Source organism: Falco punctatus (assembly GCF_963210335.1).
Source record: "Falco punctatus genome assembly, chromosome: 13".
Lineage (NCBI taxonomy): Eukaryota > Metazoa > Chordata > Aves > Falconiformes > Falconidae > Falco > Falco punctatus.
In genome coordinates, this window is record NC_137593.1 from 23,777,745 (window position 1) to 23,795,329 (window position 17,585).

Genomic DNA, 17,585 nt, shown 5'->3' on the forward strand with positions numbered 1-17,585 from the left:
GGTTCAGCCTGCACTTCCGAGCTGGCAGGGGGGCACCTTGCATCTCCCCCATCTCAGGAGAGGTGCCTTCCCTGCGAAGAGCGTTTGGATTTTTGCTAGCTGTTACAGATGTCTTCATGCTTCAGATAAGAGATGTGTTGCTTGAATCAGCTGCAATTCTTGCCCTTGGAATCAAGTTAGATTTTAAACCTGAGCAGCAAAGCTCCTGCGTTCCTCATGCTCCCTCAAACAGCACGGAACGCAGATCTCTACTTTGACTTTCCAATTTCCTTGGGAATTCCAGATGCTCTGCAGGGGAATCTCTCCTGGCTCTTACCAGGAACTTTATTTAAGCAGGTCCCTCCAGTGACACACACCCTCTTCCCACTTTCACAGAACTGGTTTTTCGGTTCAAACCCCAAAATTTCATAACTAAAGTCACTTTGCTCCTCTGCAGTGTCTGCCCCTGCTCACATACCTGTGTGACAATGCCATGTTCCCGAGGTCCAGCACAGCACAGGGCCAGGGGTTGGTGCCAGTCTCCAGCACTCATATAGCTCCATGAAAACATCCAAGAAGGACCTGGAGACCATGATGTCTGGGGAGAGGGAAGGACAGGGTAGTTTTTTCCTGCTTTCTTCACTATCTGCGTGTGTGTTTTAACATCTTAATATGTCCATGGAAAGTGGTGGCAAAGGTTGTGTGAAGAGATCAGAGGATGGCGATGGCCATTTATTGTTCCTCCCACATCTTTCATGGTGGGAAGGAAGATAAAAAAGGCATCTGGGAGAAAGCGTGAATCTCAGGAAGCAAAGAGCCAGTGTCATAATTTCAAGCAGAAGCAGTGATGTTTAAGAAAGCCTGTGAAGCTGGATAAGCCCAGAGCTCTGGACAAATACAGCTATTAATCTTTAATCCTTAATTCTTACGGGTGCACCAGACACCAAATCTGATAGAGAAACCAGGATTTTGCTGCAGGTCATACACACAGCTATATGTACTCATGCGGACAGATGTGCTTAATTATTAATCAGCTTTCATAACAGACTTGTTTGGGCTGGAAATTTGTTTAAACACTCCCTGGCTTTTGGTGAGTGAGGTCAGGCTCTCAGCACCCCTCGCTCTTAGGGGGACACCTCTAGCACCCAGTCCTTGCCCCCAGGGTTTCCAAAGCCACTGCCATCAGTCCCACCTGCAGCCTGACATGGCTTCGGGAGATAGATCAAAGCCTTGATTCAGACATTTCTGCCAATACAAGCGTCTGGTTTGATACAGACATCACGTTGCTCACCTGTACTTTCTTATGAAGGTTAAAGTCCCATGACGGGAACAACAGAGGCTGATACTGCAGACTACAGGAAAGCACGGACAGGCATCGCCCTGTCCTGGATGTGCTCCTTGTGCTGCTCCCTGCTCCCGCTTTTTGGCTGGAGCAGCAATGGGCCAGAAGGACCAGGGACAACGCGCTCTGTGAACTGGCATTCAAAGGATGCTAACAGCACATTCAGCATTGTATGTCTCTTCATCTTTTGCCTTGTAATCCCTTTGGTCATTATTTATTCATATGGGAAGCTGCAGAAACCAGTGACCACCATTTTCCACTTTTGTAACTTCTCTGCTGTCAGGTGTACTTCCAGCCCTTGGAAACTGGTTCTTCTGGGACTTTCTTGGTGACAGGCTCCAGTCTACAAGGGCTTTGAAAGTCACGCTCAAGTGTGAACAGCTGAAAGTCCCTATGACAGCTTCACAGATGAAAGAAGTTTGCCAGACTACTCAAGATACTCCCAATTACCCCTAATTAAAACTAGGAAGGATTTACCTACCTTGATGAAGTTGCTCCTGGGATTTAAATCTGCAGCAAGCCTATGGAGAGGAGAGCATCCCCTGCAGGTTCTGAGGCTGTACAATCAGTGGAGAGTGTGGGGGCTGTGATTTCCGAAGATCAGTGCTTCTTCTCTGAAAGCCTAAAAGCAAACCCTGCAAAAAAAGTGCTAAAAAAATCATACATAATCTAGATGCTGGCAGGATCCAGGCAAAGAGAAAAGGAGGAATTTAGCAAATACAAACTGTAAGGCAGTCCTGTGGCATGAAGCTTATCCTTTGCACACAAAACATTATTCTTTGCATGCAAAACAAAGCCATGAGCTTTTATTCCCCTAACATAAACTACCATGAGCTTTTATTCCCAAGATAAGGGCTGTTTGCACTGGATGGGTTAGCCCTGTTAGAAGCAACGTTTAGTACTGAACCCCATCAGGCAGCTGGAAATGCTGATGCAGGGAAATGGTTTTGTTCTGTTGTGAAGAGCATCTGCATTTAGCCATGGGTCCCAGGGAGTGATGCACCACTGGTGCCTGCTCATGGCAGGGTGATGCTGGAGAGGACCCGTGAGCATGGTACCCCTCTGTCTGGGACCAGCCCGCAGGCAGGCAAGGAGCAGGCAGCTCAGGCTGGGCCACCTGCTCTCCCCCAGCACAAAGCAGTGTTCACCGCCCCACACAGCTCCACACTTGGTGCCTGCACCCCAGGAGCCCATCCCAGGCTGGGCACAACCTCCATCAGCGCTGCAAGGTCTGGCTTTGTCCCAGCTCATGCAGCGAGCACCCAAAAGATAAGGGGGAATTCAATGAACATCACTCTATGAGCCATGTTTGCAGATGTAAACATTTAACTTAAGCTTATTATTGCTCAGGGACTTTGGGCAGTATTAAATGAAATCAGTGGAGATGTGCGAGTTAATCCCCACGCTTTTCCAGCCCATTGCCTCCTTACCTTTGTTTCCCCATGATAGCGAGCTCAGTCCTCTTTGGTCATCCTTCACTGGGAATGGCAGCTGCTCCTGCACCACCATGGACCTGTCCCCTGAGTGCAGGTGTGGGCTGGCTCCAGTTTTTCCACCTCTTGAAACTGCAAATACTGGTTTAGAGGTGCTACTTGTTGCGAGTCGTTCACAGCAGCTGAGGCTGGAGCAGGTAGTGCCTCCAAGAGAGGCTCTTCCTCCCCGAAGCTCCTCCATGGGCAAGAAAAGCAAGAGGACCTGGTGGGACCGTTGTCCCCTGCAGGAAGGTTGTGGTGCCCAACACGTTGGAGTGGTCCCTGCAGCTCAGACAAGCTCTCTCGGCTCTGTCCTCTCCAGGGCAGACAGAGCCTTCATTTCTGCTGGGGCTGCACCTAGGTGGGAGCAATGAGGGGTGGATGTTTTCATGTTAAATACTCTTCCCACCGATGCATCCATCACATGAAAAGTGAATTTTAGGCTCAGGAGAGCTACCCATCTCCAGGACAGCTTTGGACACCCTCGTCAGGGTGAGCATCAGCGTGCCACCAGTTCAGGCAGCAGCAGGACTCAGCGGCTTTAGCACAGCCCTCTGCAGGCGTAGCGAGTGATAGGGTCCCTTCAGTGATACAAACTGCTCCTCCAGTGACCACAGTGGCATGGAAAGGGTCAGGGTGGTGGCAGGGGCTGTTACAGCCCCTGTGAGGCTGGGCTGGGGTGACTAGTCAGGAGCTGCCTTTCCTGGGCTATCTGGTCCTGCAGGGACCTCAAAACAGAGGAAAATAATACAAAAACTATTCTCAGAAGAGGAAGAGCCATTTTTCTGCAGTCTGTGCAAAGTCTGTGTGCGCAATGTGTTATATTTCTGCACAACCCTGCGAGACAGGGCTCCTGAAGCCCCAGCACATGGGAGAAGAGCTGGCTCTGAGGCTCAGCCTCTCCCACAATCGTCATACCTGATTCACTGGCCACATACCTCCGTCTGGATCAGTTATCCTTGCATGAAGGGAGATTTTCCATGAAGAGGGAGAGTAAAAAAACAGCTGGTACTGCCAGATCTGCCTGGGCTCATTTGGGAAGCTGGGAGAGCCAGGGGAAGGTGGGAGGGAGGGGATGTGCAGGGCACCAAGCCCCATTGCTGACACTGGCTTCACCGGCCGCTCAGCCTTCCCCATGGCAGCAAGGGGCAGAAGCAGCAAAATCCCTGGTGTGTGTAAGAGGGAGGAAAAAAGACTGAACAAAATAAGCTCCATACGCAAGCTAAATATTTAAGGATTTGAACAACACACATTGGTGCTTTAGAAGATCCCCGGTTATAGGCAATACTCTGCAAGCCTTTTATCGCGCTTTCAACTCCTGCTGTGAACAGCTGCCCATCACTGAGGCTGTCTGCACCACTCGCAGGATCGTGGCAGGAGATTGGGGTGTTTGCTTTCAGCCAGGCATGAAAAAATATGTCCTTTAGCTTGACATTTGCATTTTCATGTTCTGGTTTCTGACATGATTGTCATCACAGGACATATGCAGGGATGCCTACAATCTTGGAAATCTGGCCAGGCTCTTATGTTCTCCTGTGCTGCTTGCAAGCAGATGGCAGATCCTACCGCCTTCCTTCAAGCTCAGTTTCCTTACACCTGAAGAAAACTATCATCACTAAGAGAAGATCCATTTTTGCCCCCAGGTCTCATTTCAGGCTGGAAGGCAATGGCCAGAGGAAAGGGTTCGCTCTGAGCCATTCAAATGGGTACCAAAGGAGCCTGAACATATGCAGTGCGCTGTTGGCAACTAATCTGACTACTGAAAACAACCATTAGAAAATGAGGGGGGGTTAGGTTTCCAAAAACATTGAACTTTCCTTTTAATTATCTCCTTTCTGAGAAGTCTATCTGCCTGGATACCGATTTCATACCTCCCCTGTGAAGCACTGCGCAGGACCCCGGTGAAAGCAAAGGCTGCTGCTTTACCCGGGGGGAGGCTGATGTGCTGCAAAAGCACGATGCAGTGCAGAGGCAGACAGTGGGGTGCAAGGGTTTACATCTCTGTCCTGAGGTTCTGCATGGGGGATGTCACAGCAGCGCCTCAGTGGGAGGGCAAGAGCTGGCATTGCCTCCCATGGCCAGTCCCATTCTCAAAAGGGAGCTCCTAGCAGAAACCTGCCGACTGGGGTCTGCTGCGAAGAGCAAGGATGGTTTGTAATTTCCTTAGCTTTGTTAGCAGAGTCTCAAGAGCACGTTATTATTTCCCCTATAGCTCAGTACGTATTTTCAGATGAGTACACATGATCTCATCCATACTACGTGCCACAGCAGGGAAGCTGTAATCCCTCAGCTCAGATCGACTTAGAAATTAAGAGTGACAGAAGTGAAACAGAGCCTGGGAGACCGCCAGCAACCAGGCTGAGCAAGCTGCAAGAAGCGGAAAAGCAAATCCAACAACTGCTTCTTATTTCGCCTAGCCCAGTGCCCTAGGAGGTCCTAGCAGCCCAAGCAGGGTTAGCGGGCATCGGGCTAACCCATTCCAGTGCTCAGGGTGAAGCACAAAGGCAGCTGCTTGCAGCTGGGAAAACCCTCTGGGACACGAGGCTGGGCAGCGCAGGAAAGCTGGATGCATCCTCCATGTAAAGCCCCACGGCTGGTTTGAAAAGCTCAGTCGTGTCTGTCACATTGCTGCTTCAAAACCGTTCTAGCCAACAGAAAGGGTGTGCATGGACAAGACTCTCAGAGACAACTTCAGTGATGCAAACAATCCACCCTCTCCCAAAAATGATAGTTGGGGACTTCTTCTAGCAGATACTTGATAGCCAGCACCAGGTTCACCCTGAGCTCCTGGGTGTCCTGAAGAAGCAAGAGGTCTTTATGGCCATGCCCATGTTTCAGCAGTGCGCACAACCCGAGGCATGGGGTGTAAAGATGGCAAGTACGTACCTGCTTGGTGAAACCATCTCGTCAAACATGGTCTGCAGCCCAAGTGCCCCGGTGGAACTAACCAACTCGCTGAAAGCGACACACAGGCAGCGATTCCCGTATTGCATCCATGGAACTTGCAGGAGACAACCATTCTGCTACCAGGTTTCAGAATAGCTGTAGTCAGCACGTGAAACCTTAAAAATGCTCACTGGAAACAGATAAATCATTTTTTGAGCACAGGGATTAGAAAGTCATTATTTAGAGTCTTTGACAAGCTTGGCAAAGTCCCCTTACATGAATTGTCAGAATGCAAATATAATTGATTCCAGCTTTTATGTCACTGCATTACAGTGTGGTTGTTTTTTTTCCCTTAAGTCACTGACAGAAGGCTACTCTTCTGTCATCTCCTTGACAAATGACCCCGAAGTCCTGCCAGCGTTCATCCTAGTAGGTTAGTGCATGGGCTCAATACTCGGCTCTTCCATGCAGACTCCTGTCCCCGGCTGAGTTACACCAGTGTAAACCCACCCTAAGTGCAGTGACACAAAGCTCCGAGGCTTAAGGGAGGTTTAGCAGATCTTTCACCTCAGCCTTCAAATCCGACCAGTTTCCAGGCTTGCTGCTCCCCTTCCTGTCCCCCCCTGCCAGAGCATCCTTCCTCACGGGGAGAAAAGGAGAAGCACAGTGAAGCAGCAAAGCCTGCCAGCGGTCAGGTTCTCCGGCAGGGTTGCAGCCCCACCTCCAGTTCTCCAGCTGGCACTTGCACACCAGCCAGGGACCCAGAGGCAGTAGCCCAAGGCAAATCCATGCCCAAACCATGAGCACCCATGCCAAGGTGCAGGCTGGCCCACCAGCACGGGGAGGGCGAGCGGGCAGAGCCCAGGAGGGGCTTGCCTCCCCCTGTACCTCCCAGACACACTGGCTACGTGGACCAAAGGCACGTCAAGGACTGTGCGGTGGAAATACCCACATGTGGGCTCGGAAAGCATGTCCAGGCTTGCACGGTCCTCACCACCCACTGCAGGCCCCTCTGAGCCCCCTCACTCTGGCAGCAACCACAGGCAAGGCAGGAAAAGGCAGCATCTAGGCATGCTTTCCGTCAGCCTTCTGCCCCCTTGGTTCCTGAAGTGTTCCAGAAAGGGAAAAAAAAATATTCAGCAAGGCATTTGATGTGTTACATATTAATTTCATTATGTCAATTAGCAAGTCCAACAGTTTCTAATGTTAGGGAAATAGTTTCATACAGCTGGGGCAGAGGAAACTGGGGGAAAACAGCACTGTTTTCCAGCAATTCCCTCCCACTGGCAAAGAGGGGGAAAGGGTAATTACACTGGTCCTCAAGCATTTATCTAGACAATTATTAACGCTGTTGCAGTGCTTACCCAGAACAAAATGAGACTGAACTGGGCATGAGACACATTCCCAAAGGCAGGAATCATTAAAGCTTAAGCACTGAAACACTTCAGATGCCAGATAAGAGAAATCAGTCTTAAGACAGCTGAACCCAGAGGAGCCTGCAGTAACGGTGCAGCCGTGGTGATGGAAGAGAGCAATCGCCTTCAGAAACGACAAAAATCCCACCCGTGCAGAAAATAACTAAGGAGTTGGTTTCCTTTGCTTCATTTGATTTCAAGCCCAGTGAAAACATAACTCTGGGATGCCTTTACATGTCCCCACTCGAACAGTAGCAGGAGCTGTGCTCATTAGAGCTGCTGGTACTTGGTTCATTATTAATGCTGCCCACACTTGGTTCATCTCTGCTGCAGGTCCCCCTGCAGTAAGTGCTCCTTCTCAGAGCTGGAGCAACTGTTCCATCAGCAGCAATAACTGCAGGCACTGGAATATCAGATGTTTACGTGAACATGAAACATAGAACAAGGGCCACAGGCCACATAGTGGCTCTGAAACAAGGGGTAACACTTCCACCCCTGGGCACTGTGATTCCCTGTGGGATTTGCTCTGAAGGAGGGCACAGCCACTGTCCTCAGCGTCCCCAAAGAGCTGGAGGGAAGATACCTTGTGCTCTGCCACTGCATATGTGCACCATGGAGATTTGTCCAACAGCAGTCACTTACCTGATTAACACCCCAAGGATTTTTTCTAGTTGAAAACAAAGCACCTGTGAATACCTTTTTTTTTTTTTTTTTTTCTTTCTCCTCCTCTAACTCAAATACTGCTTTGCAAACTCCCAAGCCAAGCGTTGAGCCATTTGCAGCTGGGGAAGCCGTTTTGCAGAGCAGTTCCAGGCAGCAGGACAGCAGGGAGCAGCCGTGTCCCGCGGGCTGAGCTGCACTCTCCTTCCCACAGCAGGCACCCACCAGCCCCAGAAACCACGCTTTCCTCCTCCACTGGCAATTTGTGACACTCTTTTGCGTACCACGGGGCTGCAGGGCCAGCCCAGGCTCCCATCCCTTGCTGTGCTACCCTACCAGGCAGCGTTCCTGCCCATCCTGTTCTCTGCTTCATCGCTGCCCTGGGTTTCACCCTGTGACCACCTCACCTGCAGGGACAGCACGCTGTGGGAAAGAGAAGGGAGAGACCTGCGCCCAGGATGAAGGCATTTTATCACTAGGCGAACCAAAAATTAATGAGGATGCTCAGCAAGCAAACCCCACCTATTGCCCTCCACAGAAGCCCCCTCGCCGCAGCCCTTGCTGAGCAGCTGCCTTGGGAGAGCACCCTCACCCATCAATCCTCAGTCTAATGACAGCTCTCCTAGTGCTAGCAGAGAAAAATATCACAAAAATTCTAGTTGGGGAGCAAGCCCCACTCGCTCGCCCTTACAGGAGAACCACGACTGACTCCCCTGCCCTGACAGCGAGCTGCACCCAAAGGGGCTCCCACTTGCTCCTCGAGCTCAGACAACTACGAGTAGATCCACAGGGGACTGAAAGGAGAGCAGACCACTAACCCAGAGCACAGAGCCATTTCGAGCCAATGCAGCTCTACCCCAAACACCGTGGGTTTTCCATGCCAGCAGCCAGGTTTCACCCCCAAAGGATCAAATACCAAACCTGAGGGTCCTGGTACTTACGTTGCCAGCTCTCTGGATTCACAGAGAGGGCTCCCTTTTCCCTAGGAGAAGTTTAGCACTGAAAATACTCCACACAGAGGAGCCCAAGAGTCTTATTTGAGACAGTCTGCAATTGCAAAGGTCCCACTTGAGAGTGCACATCAGCACAGAGCTGCTACACAGATATACTTGGCTGTTATTGCAGACAAATCAAAGCACCACTGGTACTGTACTGCAGTAGTCAGTACAATTAATTCCATTAATTTGCTTTTAAAACACACCCATCTTGGAGCGCAACTATTGCCTGTGCTCTTTGGAAGACCAGCACAAGGTCTCCTGCTCCCCTGGACCAGGTCACCCTTCCTCATGGCTGGCAGCAGCCACCAGGTCTGGGCTTTGCTGCATGCCAGGACTGACCCTGCCCACCTGGACACCCCAAGGACACTCCAGACAGTCTTGGGTCTCAGACATATCCTGAGTCTCCTATTCTGCTAATAGCTGATTTTATATCTAGAAATCATATAGTGTTTGAGAAAACCTCCACTCTCAATGAGAAGAACATGCTCTCACCGCAGTCGTTGCTGATACAAAGCATCAAAGAAAGATGCAGAAGGAGGGGAACCAAACCAGTGCCAACATAAGTAGTGCTGAAGTATTTTAATATTTATTCTCACTGATAGATGTGGTATGCAGATTAATAACTTCAAAGGACATGCTTCCTTCAAACTGTAAATATTTTCTGCTTTACACAGCCCCACCGCCTAGAAACACACCCGCTGTGTTACAGAACGCTCAGTATGAGAAGGACGAGGCCACACATAGAGCCCAGAAACCTCCCAGCAGCACTGCACTGCGCCTGCGCTTGTACACACGCTTTTGCAAACATCAACCACGAGGAACTGTTTTAATATTCTGATATTTAAAATGAATAATGAACCCCTTTTATAGGATGACAAGGCCTCTCCTGACAGTTATGGAGACCTCTGTGTTTACAAAAGCCAGTGAGGACCTGAATTTAGATTTACATTTTAATCTGAAATCAGGTGATGCTGTGAGAACTTTGCGGGCACGTCCCAGCCACAGAGCACTCTGCCTTGCACAGCACAGGCCCTTACTATTACTCATCTGGGACCCTCCAAACCCCCTCAGAGATGAGAAAAAATTACTATAGCAGAGGTGAAAGACCTCGGCACAGCAGCTGGAAATGGATTTCTTCTCTCTCTCCCCTCTTGCCTCCCTATAAGCTTTGCCAGAGGTCTGCATTAATACTGGAAACCACAGCTTCCAGAAAGTGCTCTGTAACGGTGGGGCCAGATCCTTCTGCCTGCACCGTGAAGGTCCCTGCAGGGGCTGTGTGATCCCCTTCCAACAGCATACAGCCCGAGACCACCTTCTTCTGGTTACAGCTAGCTTTAAGTGCTTTTGAGCAAATTTCCATAGTATCATCCTTGTTAATACACTTACCACAGGAGATTTTTCCACAGCCTTCATTTACTGGAAAAAAGATGATTTGTGGAGACAAATCACCCAATTCTTAGAGCTGGGCAGCACCAAAAGCACAGCCCCAGGGTCAAAAATTTTCTCTGGACCCACCATAAGGGAGCTGTCAGCATCCCCTCCGTACAAACGGGCAAACTGGGGATATTCTGATGTAAACCAAACTCATTAAAGTACATGCGTTTAATATAAGGAATTATATATCGTTATATATTGTATATAATATATAATTATATACTGTTATATATTGTTACATATATGTATATATAAAAAATACAAGATGCATATAGTCCACTGCATTTAGGGTCGAAGTTATGTGGTTTTAAATACTATTTGATGCATAAGTATTAGTGGGATTCAGGAGCACAAGATATTCTGCACATCATGAATGGTCATAACATTTGTCACCCGGCTCCCTTCCCCTGTAGCCCAGCCAAGTGAGGTGGCAGTCTCAACAGCATCCCAGAAGGGATGAGATGCTCGGGTCAGCCCAAGCTGTGCCTCAGTAACTGAGGGAGCAAAAGGTAAAACAGCATAGGAAAAAGGCAAGGGAGGCGGAAAAATCAATGTTTGGCTGGAAAAATAGATCACTTGCACAAACTATTATCAAACTTCAGTAATAAAAAAATGGGTTCATCTGGTTGAAGATTTCTTTGCTTTTTCTCATGCCCTTGGAAGACAGGGTGCCATCTTCCAGCTGCGTAATTCATCGACGTTCCCTCTGGAATCTCTGCTTGGGGAAGAAGCTGGCACAGGGGCAGCGTAGGTGAGACTGGAAACCTGGAGCCGGGAGAGCAGAGCACCTCCCAAGCAAATGCAAACACGGGGCTCAGCTCCCTCAGGCTACATCTCTTTTGCAAAATAAAAAATGGATGGAATTCCGGTTGAAATTAATTAGCACTTTGAGGCAAAAGCAATATCTTACAGATGTTTTATTCCTCCTTGTGCATAAGGTGTTCCATTATCCATAAAAATTACACTTAGGCAAGAAACCAAGTGCCAAGAATGCTGTGGTCATGGAAGAAACGTGCAACTGCTACTGCGAGAGTCTGCAGCCCTCCACCTGCCACCTGCAGAGACGCTCACTTCCTTCCTGGAACTCCTGGGGAAGGTTTCCCAACCTGGAGAATAATTCCATTTTTTGCTCCTGAATCTAATACCAACTATTTTAAATCACTTTCCATCTCTGCTCCCCACCACTAGCACAGCTTTGCTCGGGCTGCAGCAGGAGCCAGAGGAGCCTCCCAGTCTCACCCCAGGCAGAGCGGCGAGGCTCTGCTTTTTTGTGACTTTCAGAGGACTGAGAAACCTCTTCCATGTCACAGCTTCTACAAGGAATTACACACCCCCAAGGAACCAGCATGCAGAAATATAAGTATATAAATCTCAGAGGGGCTTAGTAATTGCCCTCTTGCACATAGGAAAGACCTGGACCCCAACAAGCCCAACCAGCTGGGACCTTTCTTGGTTGGTGTTGCACAAGGGGCACTAGAAAAAGTTTGTCATTGACTCAGGTGAAGGAATTTGGGTTTTTGCCATCAGGACAATGATGTTGCTAAGCCTCGTGATTTGTTACTTTACTGGATCTAGACCAGGTAAGCAGCACACTGGGAAATCAGGGAGGTAGACGTTTCCAAGTGACAAACCAGCACTGTTGCTGCTTTTTGCCTCAAGTCAAATTTTAAGTCCTGTCTCCAGCTTTGCTCTCCCCGACCTCTCCCTGGGCTGTGCTGCAGTTTGACTTGCTGGGTTCAAGGCTGTTACGCTGATGTAAAATCTGTTTTGTTGAGTAAAAGCACAAGGTCTGCCAGGAGCAAAGCACTCCTCTCATGGATGAGCGTTAAAATGGAAATACAACACAAACTTGGCAACTTGCTTTTCTCACTCTTGTTTGCATGACAAGTCACTGGATGCATGGGAATTTAAGAAAGCCTAAGCTCTGAATCTAAGATTATATGAAAATATTTTCATTGTGAATATGGGTAATGTTTCTATCTTTTATGATTGCAGTGAGAAGCTTTTAAGCATAATTCAAAGACTCAGCTGTTAAAAGGGATAGAAAAAAAATGCCTTAAAAATAAGGAACTTGATCTATATAACTATCTTGATCTTGCAACATTACTGGATGGTAGCATCAGCCATTTATTTTTCTTGTTAAACAACAGTACTTCCTCTCCAAGCAAAACTTTTTTTATTATTTGGAGAAACCATAAGCTACTGTTAAACCAGCTACCATATCACTGCCCGCTGTTTCAGACCTTCAAGGACATTCTCATTAAGCCCCAGCAATAGCTTCCAAGGCTTACTTCTTTCCTCTGTAAGTTGGTTGAGTTACTGTTTGAAGCTTTCTGCTGGGCCTCCATTTCTTCTTCTGCCCATGCTTGCAGAGTTAGGCTGCTCTCATGCCAAGAGCTCTCATGGACTCTGGACCTCCTGTCCCCACATGCCAGACTCCCCTGGGAGCCTGCTTTGTGCACAGGATACACCTGATGCCATGTTAAGCACCTCATAGCTCTTTCCAAGCAATACACAGCTATATTAATGTGCATATCCATAGATCTCCTGACCCAAGTTATGAGCATCAACCAAGAACAGACAGCACAGGAGCACTTCAGAGGTTCCCCTGAAGCATTCAACATATCCAGTGCAAACCCACTACCTCCGTTTATCACTTTGTAAAAGTAGGGCATAAAGTGATGTGCAGGGACCATCAGGAAGTCTCCCATCCACCTTAGAAGAAATTGGATTGACCTTTAATGTCCAGGCAAGGCAATTTAATTGCAACTTGATAACGTTATAGTCTGGTTCTCTAGTATGTATTCAAGTAACTGCAGCTATTAATTCACCAGGGCAGAGTATAACTGGGTATATCTGATTTTGTAGCTCTCAGGCACTATTTCTTGCTGAACAGGCAGCGACGTCCGAAGGTAGTGCAGCCGCTGCCACAGCTCAGAGGGGTCTGTGCCACCTGGCAGCTTTGCTCACACAAGCCAGGGGCCTCAGCTGGTGCACTGAGGCCATCACATACCCAGTCTGGTTAACTGCTTCCTCCCCAAGCCCCCATCTCCCTTTAATGCAACTTTTCACAAGGATCATCCTCCTAGTCCTGTGAGTGTCCTCGTCACCTCTCCAAGCCCTAAATACTGTGGTGGTTTCATAAAAAGCAAGAGAAAACATAGTCAGTCACTCAGCTGAGGTCCTCAGATCATCCTGGGGATGCAGGAATGAGTGAGAGCTTGGTGACTAAACTTCCCGAGCAGCCACGGGTATACTCAGCTGTGCTCTCCACTCCTGGATGTTACTGAGCCATTTCCATATCCATTGCTGAAAACGCATATTTTACTTTCCTAGCAATGTGATGACTCCATTATTTCTGCACAGTGTGCGTCAGCAATATCAGCCAGGAATTTGCTGTGTCCACAGTGACCTCTATTTAAACCTGTTCTTATTGTTTGCTGCATTAGTCTCTCATCCATGCCCTACCCTGTCCGTGGCACCCAGTGCCACACTACACAAACACTGTACTTGTGAGCATTTCTGCTCCTACGCTAGGAAGATGGATGTGTAAGTTTCCCATTACGGTCAATGGACAAAAAAAGAACAACCAACCACCAAGTGATTAATAATCACTTCTGCAGACTGAATCACTATTCCTAGCTGCTTCTCTAGAGTAGAGAACATGAAGTTACTTAGCTATTAAGTGATAGATCTCAGCACAGGGACTGTCCTCCTGCGTCTACAGCCATCTCTGCCATGGATCCTGTCTAACAGCAGAAGTTAAACACAGCACAGGCACGTCATGGTTTATAACACCCCAGGCAGAGGCAAACAGGCAGAGCAAATTTCTGCTGCATCCAGCAACCCCTGAAGTAATGGGCTGCATTAGGAGAGTATATATTCCACCAGCTCATATAGAAACGCCTATATAATGTAAGAGATCAAATACTTCATTGGCCCCAGCGCTGGGCATCTTTGTGATCAGGTTTCAGTTGAGTTTTAGCTGGAAATGGCACAGTGAAGACTGTTGCAGTAAGTTCTCAGACAAAAAGGACAGCTTACAGGCAAAACGAATGCACAGTAACATTCCCAGTACAATTAACCTTCCCTCTGCTCACCTAATTGCCATGGAATGTGACTCCAGCCCACCGGGAAACTGCCTCTCCACCGCTCAGCGATGGTTCCCAACGCCAGCCCTCACCGCCTGCCCCTGGCGGGGACCGGGCGCTGAACAGAGCCCAGGAGAAACGTGGTCATCAGGACCTTAGGTGGGTATGGCAGGTGTCTGCAGAGATTCCCAGCTATTCCTGACCTTTTTGTTCTTTTTGCATGTAAAAATGAACACCTACGGGAAGCATGTGAAAACACCACTGGAAGAGCAAGATGTGACCGGGGCGTCCAGCTAGGCTGGAGATGAACCCCCCAATCCTGCTAACTCGGTACACTGGAACACATGTGCAACATATGGAATGAGTGATACAGAGACATCATACATTTTAGAAAACTGAAAAGATCATTTTTAGGAGAAACAGACTCAGTTTCCAGCAAAGAAAACATAAAGCTATAAAAGCACATTTTCTGTGGCTTTTTTCTGTACCAAAACCTACGGAAATAGTGAGAATTTTTTTATTATTATTATTATTTTTATTTCTCGCACAGCAGATTGAGGTTTAGATTTTTGACCCAACCAGAAGGGAAGCACACTCTACAGCAGCTCGGTGCACTGCCAGGGTAACCCTGTGCTGAACTGCCGCAGCAGCAGCGCTGCTCAGCCCCGAGCCAGAACCAACCTGGGCTGACGTCCCAACCTCCCCAGGCCAGCGACTCCAGACAAGCTACCTGGGTCAGGTTTGTGCTCTGACTTTCCCTGGAAGTTATCAGGACAAAAATCAAACTAAAAGCCCACAGCACCACTCATCAGCATCACACAGCTCTTTGCTTTTGTCCATGCACAGGAGGTGATCTGGTGGCAAGTCTGGGTGCAGCCCTGGATCTGTGTGGTATATATAAGTCATCATCTCCTAATGATTTCAAAGATTTCAAAATTTCAATGATTTTCTATTTATTTGGAAATCATTAGGGAAAAAAATTCCTAATGATTTTAAAAAAAATAAATTTCAAGGTTGCTGAGTTTTAGTTCTGCAGAAGTTTTCTGCCATGCGACTTGAATATTAATATCAAGGGCTCAGGTTTCCTTCATTGACCGGGGAGCCTCGTAATTGAAAGCAAAAATGCTTCAAGGAGAATTACAGAAGTGGGAGGATATTCAAACTTTTTGGCCTCATAGGATGAAAATAATAATTTCCTACTGCTGGCAAGGAAATTAAAACCTTTCCTTGCTTACTTGTGAAGCCATTCCCTGGCAACATCAGTCTGAGAACTGCAAGCTTTTCTTTTTTTAGGAAAGGATAAAATATTTAGAAGTAAAGAGAGTAATACATAATACAGTTTTGCTTGAGAAGGGCGCACAGCGCTGCTAGAACATGCACCACCAGAAGTACCCCACTGGCTTGGCGTCAGTGTTCAACCCAGCGGCACAAAGCAGCTCCCCCCCGTTAGTTGCATCTCATGCTGCTTCAGGATATTCAGAAAGAGATTTGGAGCCCAGGCATCATACCAGCTGCCCTGGGACTGAGCTCTCCTAAAGGTTATCAGGCATGAAGCACCTCCAGAGCCCTACTCTCATGGCCAGCCTCCGACCAGGCTGATTTTTATCTGGAAAACATCCAGAAAGCATTTGTCTTCTCTGACCCTATCTGAAGGAAGAGGAAAGGGTTCTTGGGTTGCCTTTGCTAAAATCAATAGAAATCAATGGGGGGAAAAAAAAAAAAAAAGGAGCTTTGGTTTTCCTCAAGGGGCACCACTCGCAAGCCATCACCCACCACCCGCCTGGGTGTCTCCTGGCATGGGAGGGCGGGCAGGAGGGTCTCAGGAAGGCACAAAGAAACTGGGATTTTGTGTGGGGATAAAGGACGCTGGCAGCCAGCTGCCGATGCCTTTCTCTGCCTCTTCTCAGGAGCCTAAAAACCAAGCACACACGATGCAAAATGTAACTCTGTCACCTCCATCCCCATATGCATGTGCCCCAACCCAGCTGCTTCTACTTTATCACACAGCCTGAGCATTCTGTAAAGTTTTACACCAAGCTGTGGCAGACTTTCGAAAAAATCCGAACGCAAGGAAGATGTCATACAGAATTCGTATCAACTCCATGAAATACAATACAAGAAGATAAATGTGAGCTTTCTGCCTGAGGTGTTTGCGAATAAATCTGAGCTACTGATGCCTGTGGGTGTCTCTGAGTGAAATATTCACTTCTCACTAATAGAAATATTTTGATTAACAACTTTATTTGCCTAGTGGCAAATACCACTTTTTTTTTTTCTTTTAAATCAGACAAGTGTCATAAAAGATTTCATTTGCACATTAAGAGGAAATTTATAAAGTACTTGGTATTCGAGTTCCCTCAGCAGGCAATTACAGATATGTTCTACTTTTTGAACAGTTTTGGTTGGGTTTTTTAATTAGTCTCAAGGTGACTTCCAGCACACAAATACATCCCACTGGATTCCCCCTAAAACTGCTCGTAATGGTTAGTTTCTCATGCTTACTGCAGCACTTTATTGTGTAATATCTGCACTGCGATCAGTAAAAGGTCCAATTTTCAAAACATACTGAAAACTAGGAAACAAGGGTGAGGGATGACGCAGCTATATTTATACACAGTGTGATTTACTTTGGAGTACGCATGAGCCCCAAGTGCGGAGAAGGAGCCTGTTATAAATCAGCTGAATTCAACTGCTGACTTTTCCAATAGATTCAGGAGAGAAAATTCTCCAAACCCCTTGTTCTTCATGGTCTTGCCTGTCTCCTGTCCTGCCTCAGTGCCCCTGGGTATGGAGCATTTCATCCGTGGCTGGATGCATCACTCCCAGCAGGACTCGGACAAGCAGTCTTTCTGGGAGCACTGGGTCCAGCTGTCCTCCAGGGCCAGTTAGCCCAAGGCAGGCTTCCCCTTCTCCCCTCCTGCCCAGCATTCTCAGATTAGATGCTGTGATTTAGAGAAAGCTGGAGAAGGCTATTCTAGATGAACAGCGTTATCACTAACCCTATTCCAACTATTCCGCACACGCTTTGGGTACCTTGCATGCAAACTCTGCCCACATCAGCTGGCTCTTCTCCAGCCAGCAACATTCCAGATGATGCTGCCAACCCTGTCCCTAGCACAGCCACTCCAGGAGCTCCCGTGCATCACCACCTGCTCCCAGCACAAGCGGTGCTAACAGCAGACTTGTGCCTCTCTCCCACCCAGGTGAGCAGCAGCAGCAAAGGGACGGGACAGACCCAGGAGCAGCGCATCCCGGTCACTGTGGTGGTGACAATGGCAATTTTCTTTCTCCTTTGCTGGCTGCCATAA

General features: G+C 48.1%; 1 protein-coding gene across 1 annotated transcript in view; it reads left to right on the plus strand.

Moving 5' to 3' along the window:
- Positions 1 to 585: 585 nt before the first annotated feature.
- LOC308072316 (pinopsin-like) overlaps positions 586 to 17,585 on the plus strand; it is a 47,672-nt gene continuing 30,672 nt past the window's right edge. Inside the window, 2 exon segments of the mRNA XM_080408976.1 lie at positions 586 to 1,599; positions 17,256 to 17,582. Coding sequence (XP_080265102.1) covers positions 1,300 to 1,599; positions 17,256 to 17,582 — 627 coding nt within the window. The 5' untranslated portion in view covers positions 586 to 1,299.